This window comes from Lepidochelys kempii, chromosome 2 (assembly GCF_965140265.1).
Source record: "Lepidochelys kempii isolate rLepKem1 chromosome 2, rLepKem1.hap2, whole genome shotgun sequence".
NCBI lineage: Eukaryota > Metazoa > Chordata > Testudines > Cheloniidae > Lepidochelys > Lepidochelys kempii.
The window spans coordinates 108,110,712-108,135,794 of NC_133257.1; the positions used below are offsets into that span (position 1 = coordinate 108,110,712).

The 25,083-nt window shown below is 41.0% G+C and overlaps 1 protein-coding gene across 1 annotated transcript in view; it reads right to left on the reverse strand.

The window, feature by feature from the left end:
* CDKAL1 (CDKAL1 threonylcarbamoyladenosine tRNA methylthiotransferase) overlaps positions 1–25,083 on the reverse strand; it is a 664,051-nt gene that overhangs the window by 38,037 nt on the left and 600,931 nt on the right. The window contains exon 14 of the mRNA XM_073331895.1: positions 893–976. Coding sequence (XP_073187996.1) covers positions 893–976 — 84 coding nt within the window. The remainder of the gene's footprint in view (positions 1–892; positions 977–25,083) is intronic.

Here is a 25,083-nt window from a genome sequence, read left to right on the forward strand (position 1 = left end):
CTCCTTCTGAATCAAGATCTTTCTTGCCTTTTTTCTATTCTTTTTTAACAAAGACTCTGCCAAATTGCATTGTCCAGAAGTGCTATCTGAAAGATTACTGGAAATCATCAGTTTTTGTGTGTATCCATGTACACAAATATCCATTAGATATTTTTAAATTCATTTATGGTATTTTGACAGCTACAACACACCACAATGCAGAATCCCCATTAATGAATCTAGATTGGGGTCTCAAACTCAAACGACCACAAGGGCCACATGAGGACTAGTACATTGGCCCGAGGGCCGCACCACTGACCACCCCCCTGCCGCTGCCCCGGCCCTGCCCCCACTCCATCCCTTCCGTGAGACCCTGCCACTGCCCCGCCTCTTCCCACCCCTTTCCTGAAATCCCCACCCCAACTCTGCCCCCTCCCTGCCCCCAGGGGCTGCAGGAGAGGTGCAGGGTGCAGCACGGAACTCAGGGCAGGGGGTTGGGGTGCAGGAAGGGGCAGGGGATCAGGATGTAGCAGGGGGCTCAGGGTAGGGGTTTGGGGTGCAGCAGGGGGCTCAGAGGAGGGGGTTCGGCTGCAGGAGGGGTTTGGGGGGGCGGGTCCCTCCCTGCCCTCCCCCTGTGCCGTTCCGGGAAGCGGCCAGGACCGGGGGTGTGGAGAGGTGCACGGGCCTCTGAGTGTTGCCCTAGCCGCTCCTCCAGGTACCTCCCCTGAAGCTCCCATTGGCCTTGTGTTTGAGACCCCAATCTAGATAGTTGTACTCCTCTTGGCAGGCAGCATTTTTTCCTTTGCCTGTCTTTTGAACTGTAGCACTTTTACTGTTGGACTGGTTCAGGGATATTACCAGAAAGTAAAGAGAAAATTATTGAGATTTTAATTTTGTTTATTATTTACAGTACCTGCTCGTAGAACTGATTGTGAGCAACATAAAACTGGGAATCAAAAGATTCTTCTGTTACTAGAACTCTCTGTCTCTCGCCAACCTGGAAAATAGAAAGGTAAAGAAGTGAGTCTGAGAGTAAAACCCATAAAATACTCCTTGAAGGAGGATGCTCCAGAAACTTCCTCTTGAATTTAACAGAGTGCCTTTGGCTAATTTAGCAGCTAAAACAAGAAAATTAAATGTATTAAACTGCCTGTAAGATAATATTGACCATTTGATTACATGAAATTAACATAGTTTGAAATTGCATGGTGTAATATACGTGTTGTTCAAACGTGAATCTTCAATGCAAAAAGTCAATCCGATTTTTTCCACTCATTATGAATAGGGTTGTCAGAAATTAAAATATTTTAGACATACACCTTTGTCCATAACCCCACAAAGTCAAACAAAGCCCCAGCATCTTTCTGTATTATTTGCAATAATTTTTAAAAATGAGCTAGACACAGGCTGCTGTCAGATCCAAATTTGTAGAAATTTCATAATGACACAATGAAATAGTAATAACCATCTGTGAGTGATGAGGAACTGTGATACTGTGGAAAACCTCCAGATACAGAAGGATAAAACAAGTCCATTCACCTTTCACATTTTTCAGAATTCTTTAACCACATTTTCTACACAAGACAGTGTGTAAACAAAAATGGTTTATTCCTTTACAGCCCATCTTCCTCCTCAGCGATATCACAATGCTGTATTTGTGACATCACATTCGTTCCCATGGCAATAGGTGTAGTCATCACAGATTTTCACTCCTGGATTAAGAAGACTGACTGTGAGGAGGAAATCTTTTAACAACACAGATTCAATAACGTTCAAGGGAGTATGAACATGGGACAAAAAAGCTATAACATATTTATTATCTCCAAACATGGCCCAATATGAAGAATATCTTTTAAAAGGCACCTATCATATTTTATGACATTGCCAAAAAGTTGAGCATGGAGAGTCAAGTGTATTTAGAGATAGGCCTGAGTTATCAAGTATAGATCAAGACCTGAATTTTCTAAAAGTTCAGAGATGTTTGAATGAGTGGTTTTGGTTTGATACAGTCGTATGCTACGTTAAGAAGTTTAGATCTGGACTTTTCCCTAGCTCAGGGATATTCACATCCATGTTTTTAGCTTGGGCCAATTGTAGCTGAACATTTTATCTGAACGTAGACTGGATTTTTTCTGACTTGTTTGACAAATGCATTCTTCAAATTACAGCTTCTCAGCAAACTGAATTTGTTTATTGCTTTTATTCTTATCCCCCATTTAGAGACTCGTCAACATGTCCTAGCTTTTAAGCATTTAGTATACGTAAACAAAACTCCATTAAAGACCACCTGTCACTTAAAGAAAGAAAAATCACTTCCACCACATCTGAGACATGGCTGTTACACAGAAACTGTGAGGTCTTATGAAACAATCACTCTGAGAAAGCTAGGAAGACCCAGATGAACTGATTGCATTTACACAGTTCAAGTAGTAAGTAGTGAAGAAAAAACACACTAACCATAATGTTTGGATCTTCTTTAAAAATTAGTAGAAATAACTATGGATTAAGAGCTGGTAGAGACTAGGATAGAGAGACTCCTACAGGGAGAAAACTGTGCTTGTTTGCACACATTTTAATGTTGGAGAGTTATTTATAACACAGTTTAAGTATCTATCAATGGTTCTCAGGGAATTCTGTAATTACAAATAATGATAGAATTAAAGTTTTAGTAAAACAGATCTAATGTAACAATACTATGTCCCCAAATTTTCCATGCTATTTTTCTCTCAGTATAACAATCATCCAATTCAAATCCCCAGAGGGGTTTTGCAAGTGCATGTCTAAAGGCCACTAGAAACAACTGTCAGTATAATAAGATTATAGGGAACACTTCCCTTGAACAGAGAGCTTTCTACTTACATAAGAACTTAAGAATGGCCATACTGGATCAGATCAAAGGTCCATCTAGCCCAGTATCCTGTCTTCCGACGGCGAGCAATGCCAGGCGCCCCAGAGGGAATGAACAGAACCAGGCAATCATCAAGTGATCCATCCTGTTGCCCGTTCCCAGCTTCTGGCAAACAGAGGCTAGGGACAACATCCCTGCCCATCCTGGCTAATAGCCATTGATGGACCTATCCTCCATGAATGTATCTAGTTCTTTTTTGAACCCTGTTATAGTCTTGGCCTTCACAACATCCTCTGGCAAAGAGTTCCACAGGATGACTCTGCATTGTATGAAGAAACAGGGCTTTGGAATGGAACCCGGAGCAGCCCCGGAGCAGTGGAGCTCCAGGTTTTTGCCTGGAGCTGGAGCGGAGTTGGAGCACAGCTCCAAAGCTCTGTGAAGAAATACTTCCTTTTGTTTGTTTTAAACCTGCTGCCTATTAATTTCATTGGGTGACCCCTAATTCTTGTGTTATGAGAAGGAGTAAATAACACTTCCTTATTTACTTTCTCCACACCAGTCATGATTTTATAGACCTCTATCAAATCCCCCCTTAGTCATCTCTGAAAAGTCCCAATCTTATTAATCTCTCCTCATACAGAAACTGCTCCATACCCCGAATAATTTTTCTTGCCCTTTTCTGTACTTTTTCCAATTTGAATATATCTTTTTTTGAGATAGGGAGACCACATCTGCACACAGTATTTAAGATGTGGACGTACCATGGGTTTATATAGAGGCAATACAATATTTGCTGTCTTATTTATCTATCCCTTTCTTAATGATTCCCACATTCTGTTCGCTTTTTTGACTGCTGCTGCACATTGAGTGGATGTTTTCAGAGAACTATCCACAATGACTCCAAGATCTCTTGGTAACCACTAATTTAGATCCCATCATTTTATGTGTGTAGTTCGGATTATGGTTTCTAGTGTGTTTTACTTTGCCATTATCAACGCTGAATTTCATCTGCCATTTTGTTGCCCACTCACCCAGTTTTTGAGATCCCTTCGTAGCTCTTCGCAGTCTACTTTGCACTCAACTACCTTGAGTAGTTTCGTATCATCTGCAAATTTTGCCACCTCACTGTTTACCCCTTTCTCCAGATCATTATGAATATGTTGAATAGTACGAACAGACCCCGTGGCGGACACTACTATTTACCTCTCTCCATTCTGAAAACTGATCATTTATTCCTACCCTTTGTTTCCTATCTTTTAACCAGTTGCTGATCCATCAGAGGACCTTCCCTCTTATCCCACGACAGCTTACTTTGCTTCAGAGCCTTTGGTGAGGGACCTTGTCAAAGGCTTTCTGAAAATCTAAGTACACTATATCCACTGTATTCCCCTTGTCCACATGCTTGTTGACCCCCTCAAAGAATTCTAGTAGATTGGTGAGACATGATTTCCCTTTACAAAAACCATGTTGACTCTTCCCCAACAAATAATATTCATCTATGTGTCTGACAATTCTGTTCTTTACTATTATTTCAACCAATTTGCCCAGTACTGAAGTTAGGCTTACTGGCCTGTAATTGCCGGGATCACCTCTGGCATCCTTTTTAAAAATTGGCGTCACATTAGCTATCCTCCAGTCATTTGGTACATAAGCTGTTGTTTCCATGAAATTTCTGGCAATGAATTTTAAGATCCCAGGGGAATTCAGAATGAGTTTGCAGTACTACAGCAGGAAGTGGGCCCATGGTACATCTTTTTGCAAAGAGTGGGAGGAAGCTTCAGACCAGCACTGCTCATTTTTTGGGGGCAACACTTTGCCATTGTATGGCTCTGAAGAAGGTCAAAAATGACCAATCACTCATGTCCTGACATTGTACTGCAATGTTTACCAACATTGTAATTTACTGTCAAAATATACTGATACATCACCACAGCAACATCAACCTACTCCAACTTCAGCTGGATATTGGGAGTTCTAGTCCAATCGCTTAACGTTCTCTGTACTGTCTCACGTATGTCAGGTGGTTTAGTAAGTATTCTGCTTCCTTAGGTCCAAGACAAGACTGAGCTGGAGGAGTTCCAGCTGGAGCCATATGAATGCTGCTTCTGGGACCCTCTTATCCTACCTCGAGACAGTGGGGTGGACAGGTGCAGTGTAAAAAGGACAGCAGCAGAAGAGAAATTGGACAAGAGACTGCTGTCAAAAGATAACATATGTGAATAACATCAGCCCAAAAAAAAGCCAAAGCCTTCAGGATGGCAGCTGTTGTTTGAGTGGGCGATTTCTTGGGAATAAATGCAGAGGAATGGAGGAACTGAAAGTCATCTTTGTTGCTGTAATTAAAAATGATAAATCAACTTAAACATTAGACATTGTTAGTTGGAGGGGACAAAAGCATCACCATTCATATGTGAAAAATAATTGTAGAGAACACAAAATTTTTTCATTTAAGTAGAGAACACAATGGTTTTGGTAATTTGAAATAAGCCGTGGCTTTTTCATACATGCATTGGAGAAATATAAGTAGGCAGAGTGTAGCTAGCAAAACTGAAACTTGTCCATCATACTGCGAATACTCAGTTTTACCCCTCCTTTGAAAGAGTTAAATATGTTAAAGAGTTAAATATGTGGATAACAAGTCAGAAGTCATAATAGTCATCTTTGCTGTCTTTTCACATATGTACCCATAAATGAAAACCAGTATTTTTATTATTGTTTTTCTCCTCTTGTCTATTTTCAAAAGTATATGTGAAAGCTGACTTCTGAAGTCTAGAAAATGACTCTGCAACTTACTCAGGAACAATTCTTACCCAGTGTTTGGAACTAAATGGAAGTTTGCCCTGGAGTTTTGGCTTAGAAAGACTCCAGGAATCTTACTGGAGCAGGATTTCACTGTTTCCTGTAGACAGTTTGAAAAATAGCAAGAGCAGCAGCAGCAGACTTGCCACACATCTTGTGTGAGACAAATGCTAATTTCTCAGTTACACTGTATGCAATGAGAGTTCAACAAGCACAACTGCTCCAAGCCCTTCCTACACACAACAATTGCCAGGCAGTTTATAAATCTCGTAACAGGTAACCAAACTATTTCAATAAACTTATGTATCATTTTTGTTCATCCTACAATAAATTATGACACAATAATTTTGTAACTAAGCTTTTCCTTTTTGGAATATTATAAAATGCAATTTTTTCAGCTGACAGATTTTCTAAAACGAATAAATGGTGGGAAATGTCAAACAACTTTTCTGGCTTTAGTCAGATTAGTTTTTATCAAAGCTGCTCAGATATGTTAAATACAAGGTTCCGACCTTAAACGATGAAAACATATTTCTAGTGTCACTGCAAAAGACTGACCCCATATACCCCTTTAGACTAATTACTGCAGTGTAATGTCACCAATGAACCATTGTAATTACCCTTGGGAAAAAAAGTATGGTCCTATTCTTATTTAGTTAATGAAAATTATAACCTTTCTATTTTGATTAATCACTCACAACAGCCAGAGCATGTGATCTACGCTCTTCAGGGAATACAGTAATTTTCCTGACTGTTTATGCATTCTTCTTTTCTCAGGCTCACGGAAATCTGCACTTCTTTGGGGGTGGGGATGTTTAAACAGCCTCTCTGGGCTAAAAATAGTTTTTAGAAAGGTTTTAAGAACACCTGCATTTCTGTATGTTTTACAATGCTGTCATAAAACAAGGCCTTATAATATACTGCGAAGTACGTTATCGATAGCTGTCTCCAGTGACTTACACTGACAAAATCTTGGTAGGATTCAATCCAATTTCCGCTGAAGTCAGTGAATGTCTCTCTGTTGACTTCAGTGGAGGCTGGATCAGGCCCTTTGATCCCAAAAATTACAGAGCAATGGTTTTGACAGAGTTTAGACCCGACAGAAAAAAAGTTTCCTTTCTATATGGTATTTTGAAATACTAACAGTCAACAGAAATTCTACCGCAAGCTTTTGTTGCGCTAACCAAGTATTCTGATAAATAGATGCATGAATATTTTTAGCCCTCTTTACCAGAAAGCCTAAACTAAGGCTCCGTATACATGGGGGGCAAGGATGTATCTAAGTTACGTAACTTCAGCTATGTGAATAACGTAGCTGAAGTTGACGTACTTAGATCTACTTACCACGGTATCTTCACTGCGGTAGGTCGACTGCTGACGCTGTCCCGTCAACTCTGCCTATGCTTCTCGCTCCGGTGGAGTACCAGAGTAGACGGGAGAGTGCTTGGCGGTCGATTTATTGCATCTTCACTAGACGAGATAAATCGACCCCCGCTGGATCGATCACTCTGTAGGTGAGTGTAGACATGCTCTAATTTAAGCAACTGATAGTTTAGAATGCCCCTTCTTTTCAGTGTAAATTGTTCTAACGTCTCAATATTTAAATAATTAATAAACATTTTAATAACGATGTGCATGAAAAAGAGCATTCTTACGTCCCATCCCCTAAATCGTTTTTCAAATTACTATATCTACTTCTTAGGGGCCAAAATTATCTTTAGCCATCAGAGACCAAATTTCTCAGGAACTATAATTAAGCATTTTGTGGCAATCATTTAAGCAACTTAAATGCTCACTCTTCGCATTACAGCAGGTGGAGGGCAGTGTGACAAGAGAGAGTGCAAGTGTGTACACAAAGCTGAGGAATGAAGGCAACATGTCAAAGATTTCTTAACAATTTCTCTCCATAGAAATATGTGACCAAACATATTAAGTTCCTTTTTCCTTCAGTCCATGTTTCCCACACACTCTCTCTACTGCCGTCCTCTGTTTTCTGCAATCCAATGCTGCTTCTCCAGTTTGTACGATAGCAACATCTCCATTTATAAAGCTGGTACCAGAACCTCCAACAGAGACCATCAGTGTTTTTCCTAGGGCTTGTCAACACACAATTTTTGTACTGCTTTAACTATCCCAGTTTGAAAGTGGAATAGGTCAAGTGGTGCAATCCTCTAGCGTGGATGCACTTATATTAGTATAAAGATTATATCAGTATAAAGATGCTTTATAGCAGTATAACTAATACCATATGGGAAGGGAAATAAACTACACAAGTATAAGGCACCTTTTTATCAATATAACTGTGGGGGCTGTACAAATGTGACTATTTTGAGAAAATCACACCCCTCACCAACATAGTTACATTAGTACAAAAACTGTGTATAAATCTGACATGAACAACAAGTGTCTACTTCCTCCCTTTCAGAACTCTTATAAGATGACCTCCATCTTGCTGGAATGAGGGTGTGGGGGAGGTGTTATCAATGCTGGCCACTTCCAGATGGCAGAATGGATGGATTTCCCCGTTGCTGTTTTCTACATTATATTTATATGATAAATTACATTTGCATAACACCAAAATATTAACCCCACATAGGGCTTTGCATCTTCAGAATCATGCAAACATTAACCTGTTAATTCTAGCAACACCTCTATGATCCATTTTATAATTGAAGAAACAGACAGAGATTAAGTGAAACTTCCAAGGCTTCACAGTGAATAAGTGTTAGAATCAAGACCAGAACTCAGGAGTTTCCTAGTCCCATACATCAGGAGTGGCCAACCTGTGGCTCCGGAGCCACATGCGGCTCTTCAGAAGTTAATATGCGGCTCCTTGTATAGGCACCAATTCCGGGGCTGGAGCTACAGGCGCCAACTTTCCAATGGGCCAGGGAGTGCTCACTGCTCAACCCCTGACTCTGCAATGGGCCCTGCCCCCACTCCACTCCACCCCTTCCCGCCCCCTCCCCTGAGCCTGCTATGCCCTTGCTCCTCCCCCTCTGAGCCTCCTGCACGCCACCAAACAGCTGATCGGGAGATACAGGGAGGGAGGGGAAGGGGTTGCCAGTGGACGGGAGGTGCTGGGAGCGGGTGCACGGAGCTGATGTGGGGCTGCTGATGTATTACTGTGGCTCTTTGGCAATGTACACTGGTAAATTCTGGCTCCTTCTCAGGCTCAGGTTGGCCACCCCTGCCATACATACTCCTCCAGACCATGCTGCCTTATGTACTAAACCAACAATTTAATTATTGAGGAAAACAGACTACCAATCTTTTACACAGAGAATGAAAGCTGTATTTTGAAGCAAATTTCAAATACAGCTATTACGTGCATTTAAAGAACAAAACAGAGACACTGGACACTACTGAGCTCACCAAACTAATTAGATCATTTTGGCAGGTTAGCCCCAGCAGTGCTAAATACTGCCATTTTATGCTTTACATCAGTCAGTGATTTTTCCTTACTTACATTTTTCAGGTTGTTTGCTATTTTGATAAGAGCTTTGGGCATAGTCAAGGTACCAGCTCTCATTAGGACAAGCTAGAATCCCAAGCACAAAGCAGTCAAACTTTACCAAGCTTTCACATTTTATTTCATTGTAAATTCAAATGAACAAAACTGACATGCTTAGGATCGAAAAATAAGGCACTTTTAGACTAGCTTTATTAGACTGATCAGCCTCTAAATGTTAAATTGCAATGATTTTATTTTCTGTGATGTGTATATACACTTTACACACATGCTACACATACTATGCCTCTTACCACTACACTATTTAAGAGTTTAAAACAGGTCTATGCAACAGATGCACACAGTATAAACCTCCATCTTTCGAACCTTTGCCAGCCTGGCTTGAGGATGAGCAAGCAGGAAGGATTAGGTATAAGTTAAAGACAGACAGCTCTAATAGTATCTAATTAGCACAACAAAAGAAAGTGCCTCAGTTGGTTCAGCAGTGGGCAATGCATCTCATTAAACACAACTCAACAAGAATTATTTGGTCCCCTTATGAATACTTTTGGCACAGCTACCAGAGAGAGAGAGAGAGAGAGATGGAGCTACAGTGCGTCTGCTTTCTTGGCCCAGTACTCCAGCTTCAGGGTAAATAGCCTGCTTCTATTACTGTGCACCTGCATCTGACTGCTTCATTCTGATTTGGTCTCCTGCTGTGAAAATGTAGATTCTTCAAGCACATACAAGCCCTGCCATGCACTTCACATGAAAATTATATTCAGAGATGTCAGCAGTGACCTAAAAACGACAACCGGTCCTCAAAGTAACTGCTTCCTTTTAAATTCTGTAAATTTATGTTTTGCTCTCTTTCCTTTTCATTGCTCCTCTGTTCTAAAAGGGAATCAGAATTTTAGTTTATTTTTTTATCATTTCTGCCAAATTACATTTTCAAGTCTGATTAACCTTATAAGAAATTATCATATGAAAAAAAGTCCTCAGAGATGTGGAATTTACTCTGGTCTGTCTTGTTCCGCTCACTCTGTTGTAAGCCCGACCTGTGTGGTTAAAGGTCAGGACAGGGAGGCAGGAGATCTGGGTTCTGTTCCTAGCTCTGCCACTGACTTGCTATGGACTTTGGGTAGATTAGATATCCTCTCCACACCTCAGTTTCCACATGTGTAAAGGTGGATCATAATATTTCTACAGCTCAGAGAGTATAGTGAATACTAACTCATGAAAGTTGTTACAGAAATACGAAGTATTATGTTTAGAACATCTACTCTCTGACTCCTCAGCCATTACTTTAATGTAATTCTGATTAAAACCACTACCTAATTTCTTCATGTCATCTGACAAAAGACACCAAACTATGTACAAATCTCTGCAGAGGAAGTATACATGAAAGAAAAGGGAAGGAACTTAAGTAGGTGTTATGTGGTCCTGCATTTCTTCCCCACCTCTCTTCATGCTTGAAATTTGGATGCAAGGTTCACAAACCGAAACATCAGACATGAAAAAGGTGTGCATTGGTAAATGGGTTGCCTTTGGGGAAATGTCAGTTTTGCGATCAAAAATAAGTATAGGAAACCTTCCATTTCTGGTGATTTCCACGGACATAATATGGAGTTTTAAACAAATCCTTGTAAACTATTAGCAAATTACACCCATACTCCAACTTCACATGCATTCCAGCTGTATGGTGAACACAGATTTTATTTTGTGGGTTCTTTCAATCTTTTTTTAAAAAACCTCCGACCTCTGGTGAAATGAGCCTATCAAGCTTAGAGATATTTCAGTCTTAAAAACACTATATCCCTTTAACTTTCCCTTATTAAAATATTTTAAACTATTCACATTCATGGCTAGTATTAGTGAATGCAGTTCTTTAAGATGTGCTACATATTCTAGAGGTGATGTAAGTCCTATATGATGTGGCAGTTCCTAAAGCAACTATACTCAGTCTTCTTTTATTGAATTCTTTTGTTAACAGCTTCACAACACATAAAAAAGTTGGTAGACAAGACATTGTAGACATTTTAGCAAATTCCATGTTTTGCATCAGGAGCAAGGTTCTCCTACTGAAGCCTTGTTTATACTATGTAAATAAACCAATGTCTACAGTGAAGCCCTACAGCTGTGCCGTTGTCACGTTTCAAGTATAGACATAGCCAGCCTTAATGTAGACACAGCTTCAGTGCATCAGAGACAGGAAAACAAGCTCATTAACTTTCAGATGATGGAAAGCAGGGAAAGTGCAAAGGTCGGGGAGGCTAGATAGAATGCACAGACCACAATAATGGAGCACCTTCATTTCTATTGACTTAAGTAAAGAGGCACCAGGAACTGGTAAACAATAGTTTGATGTGATGAAAGGGTAGAAAAATTATATCTCCATTTTAGGTGAAAATTCCTACCTGCCCATGGAAAAGAGAGGAACAGAGCAAAATGGATAACATGGAAAGAAAAACTTTTTTTTAAAGGCAAAATTTGCCAAGAATCCACTTATTCAGCATATTAGAAGCTGGAAAAATACCACTAAAAATTAACATCAACTAATTTCTCCAATAAATATTTTAATGGCTTTAAAAATAGAAAATTGCAACACTGCCTGAAAGAGTTAAAATGTATAAATATTTATCAGCCCTCTTTTCAAAAGGATAAGTAGAACTGCCTTTGAATACATGAATCCAAGACTGCTAATACAAACATCAGAACATGGTCAGAGGGTGATAATGTTATTGAAGATATGGTAATATGATTTTATTTTATTTTAAAGGCAGCTTATAGATGATCAAAAATTAGACACTGGAGGGTTTGGTTTTTCCCCCCCATTTCCTCAGGTATGTTAAAACCTTAGAACAATTGATGCTTTTGGAGGCATATGGTTGAATGACAGGAATATCATCAAGGGTTTACAGGGGGACCAAAGCGAAAGATTCATAAAAGTGATAAATGTGATACGACTGCTGAATGTTTTTTTGCAATAGCACATTCAATATACCAGACCAGTGGCTATGCATTTTAACATCTTTTTTAAAACAAGCTGCCAGATTGTAGTTGTTGACTAAATAGTTATTTGCAAGTGAGCACTTCTTCATTAACATAACAGAATTATAATTCTGAACAATTCTGTTTTACCAAACAAAATATGTTAATCGTGGATTGGCTAAAGTTGAAAAAAAATGATAAATAGTATGTCACTATTTTAAAAAGAAAAACAATGCACCGTAGTACATATTTACCTAATAATTAATTGTTGGTGCTTATAAAACTCTATTTTAAGATAAAGCTGAGATACCAGCAGACCAAAACTCATACAATGTGTGCATAGTTATCATACAAATCTCATTTATGGACCGTCATCAGTCCTTAAGTATATTAAGCATTTTGCATATGTTAAACAGAATTAATTAGAACTTTGCTCACATTGTTAAACTCTCAGTATTGAATATATCAAAATGATTACTATGTACAACATTTACCCACAGTGCCTGCTTCATCGTATACCATCTTCATAGTACTCATTCCCTACCAGAAAAAAATTGTCAGTAGTTCAATAAGATCTATAAATAATTAACACAGGAAGATAATATCTGATATTAGAAGTCTTTGTAATCTAGTGGACAAAGACATAAGATCCAATGGCTGAAGGCTGAAATTATATGAATAAAAAAGAAATATTTAACAGTGAGTATAATTATCTGCTGGAACATCCCTTCAAAGGATACGGGAGATTCTTCATCATATGGAGTCTTTCAAACAAAACTAGATGTCTTTGTAAAAGATGTGCTACTTCAACCACAAGTCATTGGACTTGATTCAGGAATTAGTGAGTGAAAATTCTCTGGCCTGTGTTATGTAGGAAATCAGTCTAGCTGATCCTAGTGGTCTCATATGACCTTAATGTTTATGAAAGGTTTCAAATCCAGTATTTAAAACGTTGGATAAATAATCAACTAAACATTCTATTTGCCAGCAATATTTCAATGTTATAAATATAGATTAAAATCACAGTATCTAAACAGGTCTTTGTTTTAGCAGGGAAGAAAGTCCCAAATATTAGAAAATACATAGTAGAAGAAAAATGTCTCTTCATCTAATTATGGAATGGGGCTAATCCATTTGTAGTGTTCTGCAAGGCCATGTTGGGAGGAGCTGATTAGATTCTAGATTCGAGTGTCTCAGTTTGGTGGGCGGAAGTGGACATTTGCTGAGGGCCTTGTGTTGCTCAACATGCTCCTTTTAGCCAATAAAGGAGCAGTCCTATCTTTACGTCTCACCCAGTCACCCTCAGTCGGAAGGACGTTTGCTGTGAAACGGGGACTCATGAGTGGGCGTGGTTTATTTTTATGTCTGTGAGAGAAATACCACATACACACACCCAGAAGAAAGAAATATCATAGAAAACATTATGTCATTACATGTAACATCCATTCCATTCATGCAATGTCTTTTTGTCATTCATTTTAATTCATGTGTACTAAGAAAAAGTGCAAGATAGAATAATTAAAACACAAATGAAAACACCTCACACTCTTAAGAAATTAATTGATGTGGTATGCCTGGGAGATGATGCTGATATATTTCCAAATCTACTTTCAATATTTTTATCCTACTATATCATGTGTCAGATGCTCAAAGTCAGATATGCACACATACCAGAAGTGCATGCAAATACCTGATTTGTGCATATATATCTGGTGTTTGTATTAATTCAACCTTGAAGATTTTGCCCAATATCAGTAGTTCAGCGCTAAATAGTATTTTACTACTTGTTTAATCTTTTTCCTTTTTTCTCTCACTTTTCCTTTCTTCAGAGCCTTATTTTTCTTTTAGTTTTTGGTAAAAAATTGAGAAAAGGAAAACTTGATCAATAATAAACTGACTTTTTCCAAAGGGCAAACTCCTGAGACAGGACTATGGATCTGCTTTGTGAGCCTTCTGTGCATGGGGGAGAAGCCAATTGCTCCCATTGCTGAGTAATCAGTTCAGTACAAATCTGAAGTGTCAGTTTTACCTTATTCAGATGTTTTGATTATTAAGAAAAAAAGCTAAATTCATATTTAAGAAATGAGGTTTTTTTGGTTTCCGCTTTGACATTCAAACACTATAGCACTCTTTTGCACTGATCTCATGTACAACCAGCAAAGCTGAGTGAGAGAAATCACTTCAAAAAAAAAAAAGCTATGCTGGTGGCTAAGTAATTGTTAACAGGAATCTAATCGTTGACCTTTTTAAACCATTTGTTGTGAGGCACAAAATGGGCCACTCCAAAGTTTCCTTTGGTCATCTTATAGTTTAGCAACACAATATTAATATTCCAAAGCAATACAATTCTGGATCAGATTACCACATAATCAGGCATTTGCCAAACCCCACAAAATATATTTCTTATTTTTATATGAGTAACACAAAGTACACAATGTAATTTTTTTGGAAGAGGTGTTCTCTACTTCACTCCAAAACAATTACAGCATTGCAAGCAGGAGACAGGAAAGAAATAATAAATATGTAGCCTTTACACAGCATTTCCTGTCTGCAAATACTGTATAGTCATTAATTCCCACCATATCCCTATGAAATGGGTAAATAAAGCAAAATTGTTGTCAAAATAATTGTAAGTGTGTGAGAGAGGAGTTTCAGTTGCTCTAAAAGTCCATTTTAATTTATACTGATGTTTGTGGTGCAGGTCTGTGCTGCTGTGAGCCTACTTAGAACATTACAGTGTTTCACAAAAGGCAGCAGCAGCAGAGATCAGTAAGCCACCCCAGAAAAGCAGCATGGGGCACGCGAACAGAGGCTCTATCAAAGCTCTACTAAGAAGAGATGAGAATGAAGCCCAAAGCAGCAGGCCCTCAAGCTCCTGAGCCCTGAGGAAACTCCTGCAGATTAGATCATCTTCTGCTCTAGAGGAGGGTTCATCCATTGGATTCACTGGGATTATCAACTCCCAAATCGCGGTTCAATTGTTTTAAGGCTCTTCACCAGAACTGACTCTCTTCACTAAGGCTGAAGTGTAAGTGGCGTCTCAGCTAGTGGCATGTGATAATTCATATGAAGATGTCACCTATTTTTTGTTTACTGATTACCTTGATCAGTTTCAACTATGTAAAATCTTCAGTTGCTGCTATGTCCAGTGATAATCAGTATTTTTCACATGCAATTTTATCAGGGTTGGGCCTCCAGACAATGGTATTGAAGCTTTCTAGGCAGAGAGATTGAAAAGGATACATATGAAGGACACTAGAGTTTCACAAAATTCAAAAGCCTGTTTGGTGGCACAAAAAGACATGGTAGAAGGTGGAATTTAAGATGGAATTATGCAAATTGCCTCGGAATGACTAGACAGTTGAAAGTACCTCCCTTAACCACAGCACTAGCTTTTGAAATTAACAGCATTACACCAATCTGATAGCATTAGACCAATCTTTTACTATTTCTCTAGATTTCTAGAAATTCTAGAAATTTTCTCTAGTTCCACAAATCAGCAGAAAAAGTTAAAAAGCATCTTTTATTGTTTGTTCTTTCTAGATGAAAGCCACTAACCATAATCCAAAGGTCCTCAGATCTGAATTCCAAGCTTTTGGGATACAACTTGATAGCAAAGACATTACGTCCAGTTCCCATCACCAACAAGGGAGTGAGAGAGTGCATACAAGATTGCTAACAGAATTATACAACAAAAAGTCCTCATATTAGCTTTGTGGAGTTTTAGGGCAAATCCTAATATCAGTCACCACAGTAAAGTCAGCCGAGGTGCTTAAGGATTGGCAAACCAAAACAATGCCAGCCATAGAGATAAATCTTAAGCCTAAGTGGCCCTGATTAAAGGATGCAGTGTATTTAAAGAAACAATAATATGTGCCAAGCAAAAGTTGTTAGCCATGTGATAAATCCATTCTTTTGAATACCAAAGTTCAGTCCTTAATTTCAATTCCATCAGAAGTAATGTCACCAACTATGTGAAATTTACTGCATTTCAACAAGATGATCCAGATATGATGGTAACAAGAAAGGAGGCAGTACTGCTCCCAGAAGTTAGGCAGATTGACAGAGTAGTGCTGGGTGAATAACAGATTTTTTGACTCACCAGTAATTCTGGAGGAAAAAAATTGGTTCGACCCAAAGTGAATTGAAAAAGTCAACACAAATTTTATTTCATTCAACTTGAAACTAAACATTTCATTTCCAGGCATTTTAAATCTTAAAAAAAAACAAAAAACCAAAAACAAACAAACAAACAAAAAATGGCTAGAAGGAGAAGGTGGTCGTGGTGCTCGTGCCGGCAATGCTGCCACCCCTTCCTTCACACCTTATACCCAGTAGTCCCGCAGTTAGAAAGCTTACCGGGATGTGGGAGACTCAGGTTCAGATTCCTGCTCTGGAGCAGGGACTTCTAGCCAGGGCTCCCTCCTCCTGTGTGAGTGCCCTAATCACCAAACTGTCGGGGTAGACCTCTCTCAATCTCTCCTGTAGAAGCTCTGCCACTTTGTATGGATAATTAATTCACTGGAGCAGGAACCTGAACTTGGGTGTTCCACATGACATGTGAGTTCCCTAATTACCAGGCTATAGAGTTATTCTCTCTCACTCACTCACTCTCCATGGCCCAATGATTATTCAACTATTTTATACAAAGTGGAATAGCTTCAACAGGAAAGAATGAGACACACCCATCCCAGAATACCCTATGGCCCAGTGGTTATGGCATTCATCTATGACATGGGAGTCTCATTCCTGCTCTAATCAATATTTAATTATTCATACAAAGTAAAACAGCTTCAGAGGCCCACCCAACAAGCTAGTGGTAAGGCAAATGGAATATCCATAAAAGGCAGTGATAGGTAGAAACATGTCTCTTCTTGTTCTGCCCTCCATATCACTGCAATTTGAAGTGACTGCTGTTGCTATGTTAATATGCAATTTATTATTCAGTCACAGGATAGCATCTGTGATGGTTGGTCCTGGCAAGATGGGCTACATTCCCCTTCGTTAACTGTTACAAAATAGGCATGGCTCAGCTTCACTAGAGAAAGAGACTGAATTTGCAGAGAAGCCAGGACACAAAGCCATGTGAAAAAAACCCACTGAGTTTTAAACAAATGATGAACTTGGAGGGGAAAGTGTGCTGTTTCTTTCATACAAGGAAAGCAGCCCATTTTCAGCTGTGTCCCCCCCCCTTTTTTTTTTTTTGAGGAAGAGGATTGAGTGAGGAAGAAAAGCCAATTTAAAAGAAAAGAAAATCTACTGTGACATTCTGTACCTCAGAGTAGCACCCTGGAATCCCCATATTCACCACTGACATATAATTATGATATGTTTTGTACAAAGTATGCCCTCTGAGGTATCATTCTAAAAGTCTTGATCTGTTGAACATTAATATCCTGTTGGATTGTATGTGCTATCATTGTATGTGAAGTTATGATGTTTTGCTGTGTGTGCGTTACTGAAATATGTTGTGAGATTGGGAACACCCACAACCAGCCTTTTCAGGTACAATAATGGAGTAGCCAGACATGCTGATGGCCAATTAAAGGGGATCCACTCTCCCAGCAGCCATCCCAGAAGACATCTCAGAGAGAACATGTAGACCAGGGGTCTCAAACTCAATTTACCTTAGGGCCAGTGCCAGTTGTCAAATCCTCCCAGAGGGCCAATAATGTCACTTATGCCGCCCATAACCCACTCCCCAAAACTCCGCCCCGCACCTGCCTAAGGGTCTGGGAGGGAGTTTGGGTGGGGGAGGAGGTCTGGGGTAGGGGATTGGAGTGCGGGCTTTGGGAGGGAGTTTGGGGGCTGGGGTGTGTGTGGGGAGGGAGGGGGAGGGGGTGCAGGCTCTGAGAGGGAGTTTGAGGCAGGAGGGGGTATGTGGGGAGGGGGTGATGGTGCAGGCTCTGGGATGGGGTTAGGGGGTGCGGCACTTACCTGGGCTCCAAGGCAGGGCTCCTCTGCGCGCTGCTGCCCCCAGGCACCGGTCCCGCAGATTTTTATTGGCTGCCAGGGCACTCGGGGCGGGGCAATGTGCGGAGGCACAGCCCCGGCCCGCCCTGGGGCCACAGGGAGGGGCCAGCAGCCACTGGAGCTGCGCTGCCGGGGCCCCTGCAGGGAGTGCCCAGGGGGCGGCAGGTGGGGCCAAGGGAGACGCCCGGCCCCAAAACTGCTGGAGCCCCATGGGACACATTGGGGAGATTCACGGGCTGCAGATGGCCCACGGGCCGGGAGTTTGAGACCCCTGACGTAGACAATGGACACTGCTTGACCAATGGCGATGGACCCCCACATCACAGGCATAGATCTTTCCAGCAAGCTGGAAGAAACTATAAAAGAGGGGAAGTGACATAATCACTTGATCTCTCCCCATCCCAATGCAACACCTGGAAGAAATGTCTGGAGGACAAAGACTGAACTGGGGAGGATAGTCACAGGCTGGAAATGAGTCCCAACCTGTGTGTTGAGGATCTGTAACCTGCTTGTATCATCTGCTTGATTCAAATCCTGTTTAGTTTGTAGAACTCAGACTGTAAATTTATTTTTGTTTCTTAAGTAAGCAATTTTGATCTCTACACGTACTACTTAGAATCACTTAAAATCTCTCTTTCTGTAGTTAATACATTTGTTTTATATTTTACCTAAAGAGTGTATTTTGGTTGAAGTGCTTGAGAAATCTCAGCTCAGTTTACAAAGGCTAGCATGTGTCCTCTCCAGATTGAGGGCGAACTGGGTAATGAATTTACATTGTTCAAGCTTCTAACCAGTGTAAAACAGTATAGTTCTGGGGTTCAAGGCTGGGGGGAATTGGCTGGAGCATCTCTATTGTTGGTTCATGAGTGGCTGGCAAAGCATTCATGTAACTCAGTTGGATGTGTCCCTGCCTATGGATGTCTGTAAGTGGAGTACCTGTCAGAGCTTTGTGGCTTAGCAACAGCATCACAGTGTGAGAGCAATATGCCGGGTTGGTGGGACAGAGAGCTCAGCAGTCCCACTGTCCAGGTTGCACCCCGGGAACTCCATCACAGTAGTGCAGCAAACAGGGTCAAATGCACAGCTTGTTGTTCTGAGAGAGATTTGCACTTCACCCACTGGTGTAGATTTTAAGGGAGACTTTAAGTGTGGTGGCTGACAACAGTTAAAGAGAAGGTTACAAGTCTGTTATTTTCTATTTGCTTATTTAAGGAAAGGGAAGTAGGGACAGAAAAAGCAGAAAGATGAGTGAGAGTAATGCAGTTGCAAAGCTGGAACTGTACAGACTGCAGGTGGCAGAAAAATAGAAAGAACATCAGAGAATCTTGGAACTAAAGCATCTAGAGATAAGAGAGAAAGAGAGAGAAGCTGAAGCCCAGAAGTTAGCACATCAGCAGGCCCTATAGCTAAAAGTCCAGGAAGCTGAGGAAAAAGAGAGAGAATGAAAGCACCAGTTGGACTTGCTAGAGAAGCAGAACCAAACCCCGCCCACACCATTGATTCCCACCTCTCCAAAAATCCACAAATGGGAACAATTGTGCCGTGCATACAAAGATAGATGACGTTGCAGAATATTTCACTACTTTTGCTAGGCTGTGTGTGATTCATCAGATTCCTGATGGCAAGAGAATCCCCACTTTGGTTGCAAAGTTAACTCGTAAAGCTCTGAATATATTAAATGAAATGCCAATTCAGGATGCTTTAGATTATTGTAAATTCAAAAAAATAGTTTTGAAATAATTTCAGATTACTCCTGAAACATATTGAGTGAAATTTAGAGATCTTAAGAGGGGTGCTGGTATGAGTAATGGAGATATGTAAACAAGATGAAAGATTTGATGGGAAAGTGGGTGAGGGTTTTACCCCTGAGGAAAAAAGAGAGAGTGACTGGGAGGCTGGGGATTCACCTCCCCAAAACCATTCCTCTAATCCTCATCCCAAATCTCCTGTGAAAACAGAAGAACCCAAAAGGTGTTATCACTGTAATTCTACTGATCACCTGAGCAATAAATGTCCTGTGCTGGGAGGAAGCAGGCAGCAAATAGCCAATATTAATGCTGTTGCTGAGCACAGAAGGTCCTTGGGTGCTTGTCACTTATCATATTGATTTTGTGAGATTAGCTCTACAGAACCAGATATGGAACACAGTAGGTTTGTCAGGATTAATGGCAGGGAATACTTAGGACGGAAGGATACAGGGGCTCCTATTTCTCTGGTTAAGCAGAGCATGACCCCAGCTGCCAGCATATCACCTGGTCAAATGGCTGAAACTGTAGATGTGGACAGAACCAGATACCCTGTACCACTAGCTAGAACTCAGGTAGTGTGGGAAGATTTGGAAAGTGTTTTGACTGTGGGGAAGATTGAACACCTCCTGGCTGATATGCTTCTTGGAAATTATTTTTTCCATGTAGCTGAGGTTTTTAAGACATTTGCCCACAGCAAGAAGGAGTATTATGCTGGGACCCCTGAGGAAAAGAGTAAAGTCCTAAGAATGTGAGAGAGTCTCTTTAATTCCCCTCATGAGCGACGCTAGGGAGGGGCAGAAATGGTCATGTGCCCCTCCCCAGGCGCCTGGGTGGGCGCATTCCAGAGTGGGCGAGGAGTTACAGCTGTGCTCTGGTACATGCCTCAGGTCAGGAGGAGTACCACCTTGACTGTGCTCTGCATTTGCTTGCCCTGCCCTGGTAAGCTTCTTTCTTGCAGTGACAGGGCAAAATGGGAGGACTCAGGGGACGGAGGGAGTAGGGAGGAAGGAGGGGCTGCCGGGGACACTGGGAATGATGTGGGGGATCATGGAGGGATGTGAGGGGGCAGCATAGGCCAGCGCTGGGAGTCTGGTGGCCACAGCAAGGAAACAGCCATGTGGCTGGCTGGCTGGGCGTCTGTTTGTCTCACTCCATTGCCCTCCCACCCAGAATCCCAGGTCAGAATTAAAATACCCTGGCTTTCCTCCCTCACATGATGAATCCCTTAGGATTAATTATGGTAGGACCACAATTCCCAGGGATTTTCTGTTCATGCCTTCATGTCTGCAGACAAGTGAACTTCACCTTGCTAAGGCTCCTACTATTGGGGTTGACAAGAGCAGTTCAAGGCCAGCTGAGTTCTCTAGGCTGAGGTGTATCTGCTTGAGCTCTCTGGTTGGATGTTCAAGTGATTTGAACTGGGACTTTCCAACATGCCCAATGCCCCTTCCTTGTTTCCTTGCCCCTCTTCTGAATGGGCAAGTCTAAACTGGGAAAATAGGCAGTGTTTAAAAACATGTTTGCTAATATGCTTGAACTATCACGTTTTTCAATACAACCTATTTCCTAGTCTAGACAGGGTGGGTCAATGTCATATCCCCACATTCCATTCTTCCCTCAGGTATAGGCTTTAAAGAGGGAAATTGCTCTATTGTACAGTAAGCAGAGCTGTGGGTGTATTTTCCAGCAACGTGTCTTTTGGCTTTCATTATTCACCCTCTCTCATAGCCTTGAGAGCCTAGGCTCCTCAGAGAGCCACAAACCCCTCTCCTGTTTTTGCTGGGAGTGTGATTTGTATCTAATGCTGGAAGAGCTGTACAGCATGTTTAGCTGATGGCCTCCTTTCACGCTATGCCCTTAGCAGCACATTCGGAGGTGGCGCCTCATTTCATATGTAAAGTCTTTTGATTGAAGAAGTTTGGACAGGTCAGGTGGTTTGTTTGCATTAGCACTCTGGTTTCTGTAGGTCTACAGCATAAGCGCCCTATTCCCAGAGTAGCATTTTGGTGGTCTTGCTATGTAACGAGAGAGCCACTTCCAGCTCACATTGGAAATTCAGAAAATAGCACTGATGGCAATGTTTTCACTGCAAAGAGTTTGCCAAGAAAGGATAAGGACAAAGTGTTATTAGCTGCTCTCTCCCACCAGGTGCAAAGTACACAACAGGTGTGCAGTAATCCTGAGTGTCACCTTACTGCACCCATCCCTGCAGTGGTTGAGTGTTACATGGATACATACTTCAATATTATTTCTATAACAATACATGGATACCTAATAGGGGCTTATAAATTACAAGCTCTGAAAATACTGTATACAGAGTGGGATATTAGAAGGTGTGCTGTATTGTATAGAGTGTTGGGTTGGAAAGTATGGCATATTTTTGTGCAGTGGGGTATTGGAAGGTATGCCATATTGTTGCATGTTGAAAGCTAGGGGTATAATTAATCTGTTGTAATTCCACTGACTGCAGTGAAATTACACCAGGGGTAAAATTGGCCTAGTAGATGTAATTCTTTTTTTGTACTGCTACAAAAATATCTTATGGCTTACGTTATTCCAGAAATCCTCAGCAAACATACAGTTAGTTACTGTTTGTTCCCTGCACTTTAGTGTAACAAAAACTAAAATGAAAAGAGAAATTTAAGGCTTCAGCCATAAAGCAAGCAGGTCAAATGTATAACTGAAGTGACTGAGCAATGCAATAGGTTTCCAAAAGATGAGCTGCTAAGGTGTCTGGTGGAGAGATGCAATAGATCTGCTCTGCTCCCAAAGCCAAACAGAATGTAGCAGGTCAGTGATGACAGAGGAGGTAAACCTGGTCTAAGATGATCACACCATTATCCGTCCCTGGTATTACAGACAGAAGGGACAGCTGTCTGCTTATGCGGCAGAGAGTGAACTTGAAACAGACAAAGGAATCTCCCCAGTGGCAATGATGTTTCTGCTGCCTTCTGCATCTGCCATCTACTGCACTGGAACCCACTGCGTGGCATAAGGGAAAGCAAAGGCTTACTGGAGGCAAGGAGGAGACACAGCATGTGAGGGAAGGGGAGGAGGCAGAGCTAGGCTCTCATATACCCAGTTCTCAGCTGGCTTAAAGTCTTTGGGGGATCCTTCCACTTGGGCACAGTGGAGAATTAAGCCCAAATCTCTGAAATAGACTAGAGTAATGGATTACTGAAATAAGCATCTTGGCCTGGTATCCCCATTTATATAGCTGTTACAGGAAAACGGTCTCTTACATTTTAGCCCATGACTGGTCTTTTTAAATAGGTAATACAGAAGTAAAGATAGATCAGCTGTCTCATATAGCAGTTCAAGGGCATAAAATTCTCATTTACTTTAGTAGGGTTCAAAGCCAGCTAGATTGCAAATCAATGACACATTTTTGTGCACCATCTGAGCAAGACCTTGCTAATTTGCTTCTAAGTCCCCATTCTATTGTCCAATTTGCCCCACCATAACCTTTACATTGTGCCCCCTTACTATCAGCAGTTACTAATCACCTATTTTCCTCTGCAGCAGGGGGAAGCAGCATTGTTCCAGGTGTGGGGGGTGGTTGAGACCAGCTCCTGCTCTGCAGCTGGATGCAACTGGGAGGGAGGGAAGGAGGTGTAGTGCCTGTCAGTGAGAAAACTGTCCAGGTTGTTAGCTACCAGCATGTTGCAGCTGAACAAGGGGCAGTTCCCACTCTAGAGAGCATAGAGAAACATGTTTTAGAGGGGGCCCAGAGAAAGAAGCTGGGGAAAGAATAGTGGGAGTACATGAATGTCTCCTCACTGGTCACTTGGGAGCAGATGCCCACAACAAAGTGGCTGATTCAGCATCTGTACACACAGGCACTCAGCCTGAAACACAGGTCCAGAGAGGGAACTGTGTAACTGACCTCCTGGAGGGGAGCAGTCACACAGCTGACCTCTCGGGGATAGAGAGAGGGGTGACAGAGGGTACCCCAATCCAGGTCCCAGTTTTTCAAGACACCAGTATGGATATGCTTGTGGAAATTAACTGTCTCTCTTTAAGACAGGATGCATTCCACACTGAGGAAATGGTTGTCTGTGAAAATGCAAATGACCCAACTGGCAGAGCAGAGGGGGTCTTCCCCCAGGCTGGCAAGACACAGAAAACAGGTAAGGGAGAGCTGCTGGGAAAAGGTGCAACTGGCTGCAAATGCAATCTTAGCCCAGAGAGAACAGATCAAAACCCTGTAGGAAAAGGGGGTGGGGATGGTCCCAGTTCAGGGAGTGGGAATGGACTATCTGGATGATTCTTGCATAAAGTACAATACAAAGTACAATCAATAATATTATGCATCAGCATTTACTTTAGATTCCTCAATGGAGCCTACATTATAGTTGATGTAAATTATTACATAAAAGAGAACACATTTGAAGAGTGCCAAGGAGAACATTTAGGAGCACAGCCCTGTTAGAAGGGATAGGACACTAAACTGAGAATCAGGAGTGTTTCCCAGTTTTAGGTCTTGCCAACTCAATGATTTACTGTGACACGTTGGTAAAGCTAATTAGTATCTCAGTGCCTCAGTTTCCCCATTTGTAAAATAGGGATAATATGATACTCAAAGCTGCTAAATTCTTACCCATTTCAAAACTTTCTTTTGTTTTCATATTAAATATTTTACAGCCACGCCATGTAGTTTTTTTAATGATAGCATGAAAGAGTCACCTAAGAGTCCACAATTCAGTTTTATTTGCTTTGTATATATTAACTCTAGACTCACTTTGTGAAAAAAAGGTCGATTTTGGTGGCAAAGTGAGGCACATATATATTTCCTTTCCATTTAATTTTAATTGCATCAGTTTTATGAGACTTCATAAATATCATGACTATTTTTTACCTTGCAAAGCTGCAAGTATGATATATATGGAGATAATATATATTTTCCTGGGACATAAAAGCACTGAAAAAGCTGCACCTATATAGGAAATGCTTAGATGTCTGAATTACAGAGTTGTGAAAAGTGGCAAGTTATTTTCAGTTACAATTGTTATGTGGCATTTCAGCAGCTGATAAATATTTGTGAAGATCAACTAAGCTTCTCGAAAAAAATTAATATGGCATTACACAAACTAATCCCTTTGGACACCCAGAAACCACAGCTGTACTTCATCTATTTATTGCATAGACTTTTTGTTTCTCTGTTAGTATTCCCAGAGCAAAAAATGTACAGGTCTGTAGGAGTGTGTAAATGAATACCTTATTGGGATTTCATTATGGAAGAGGAGAGTATTGTCCTGGGACAATGGTGTGCCTCTCCTCTGCTCATATGGGCA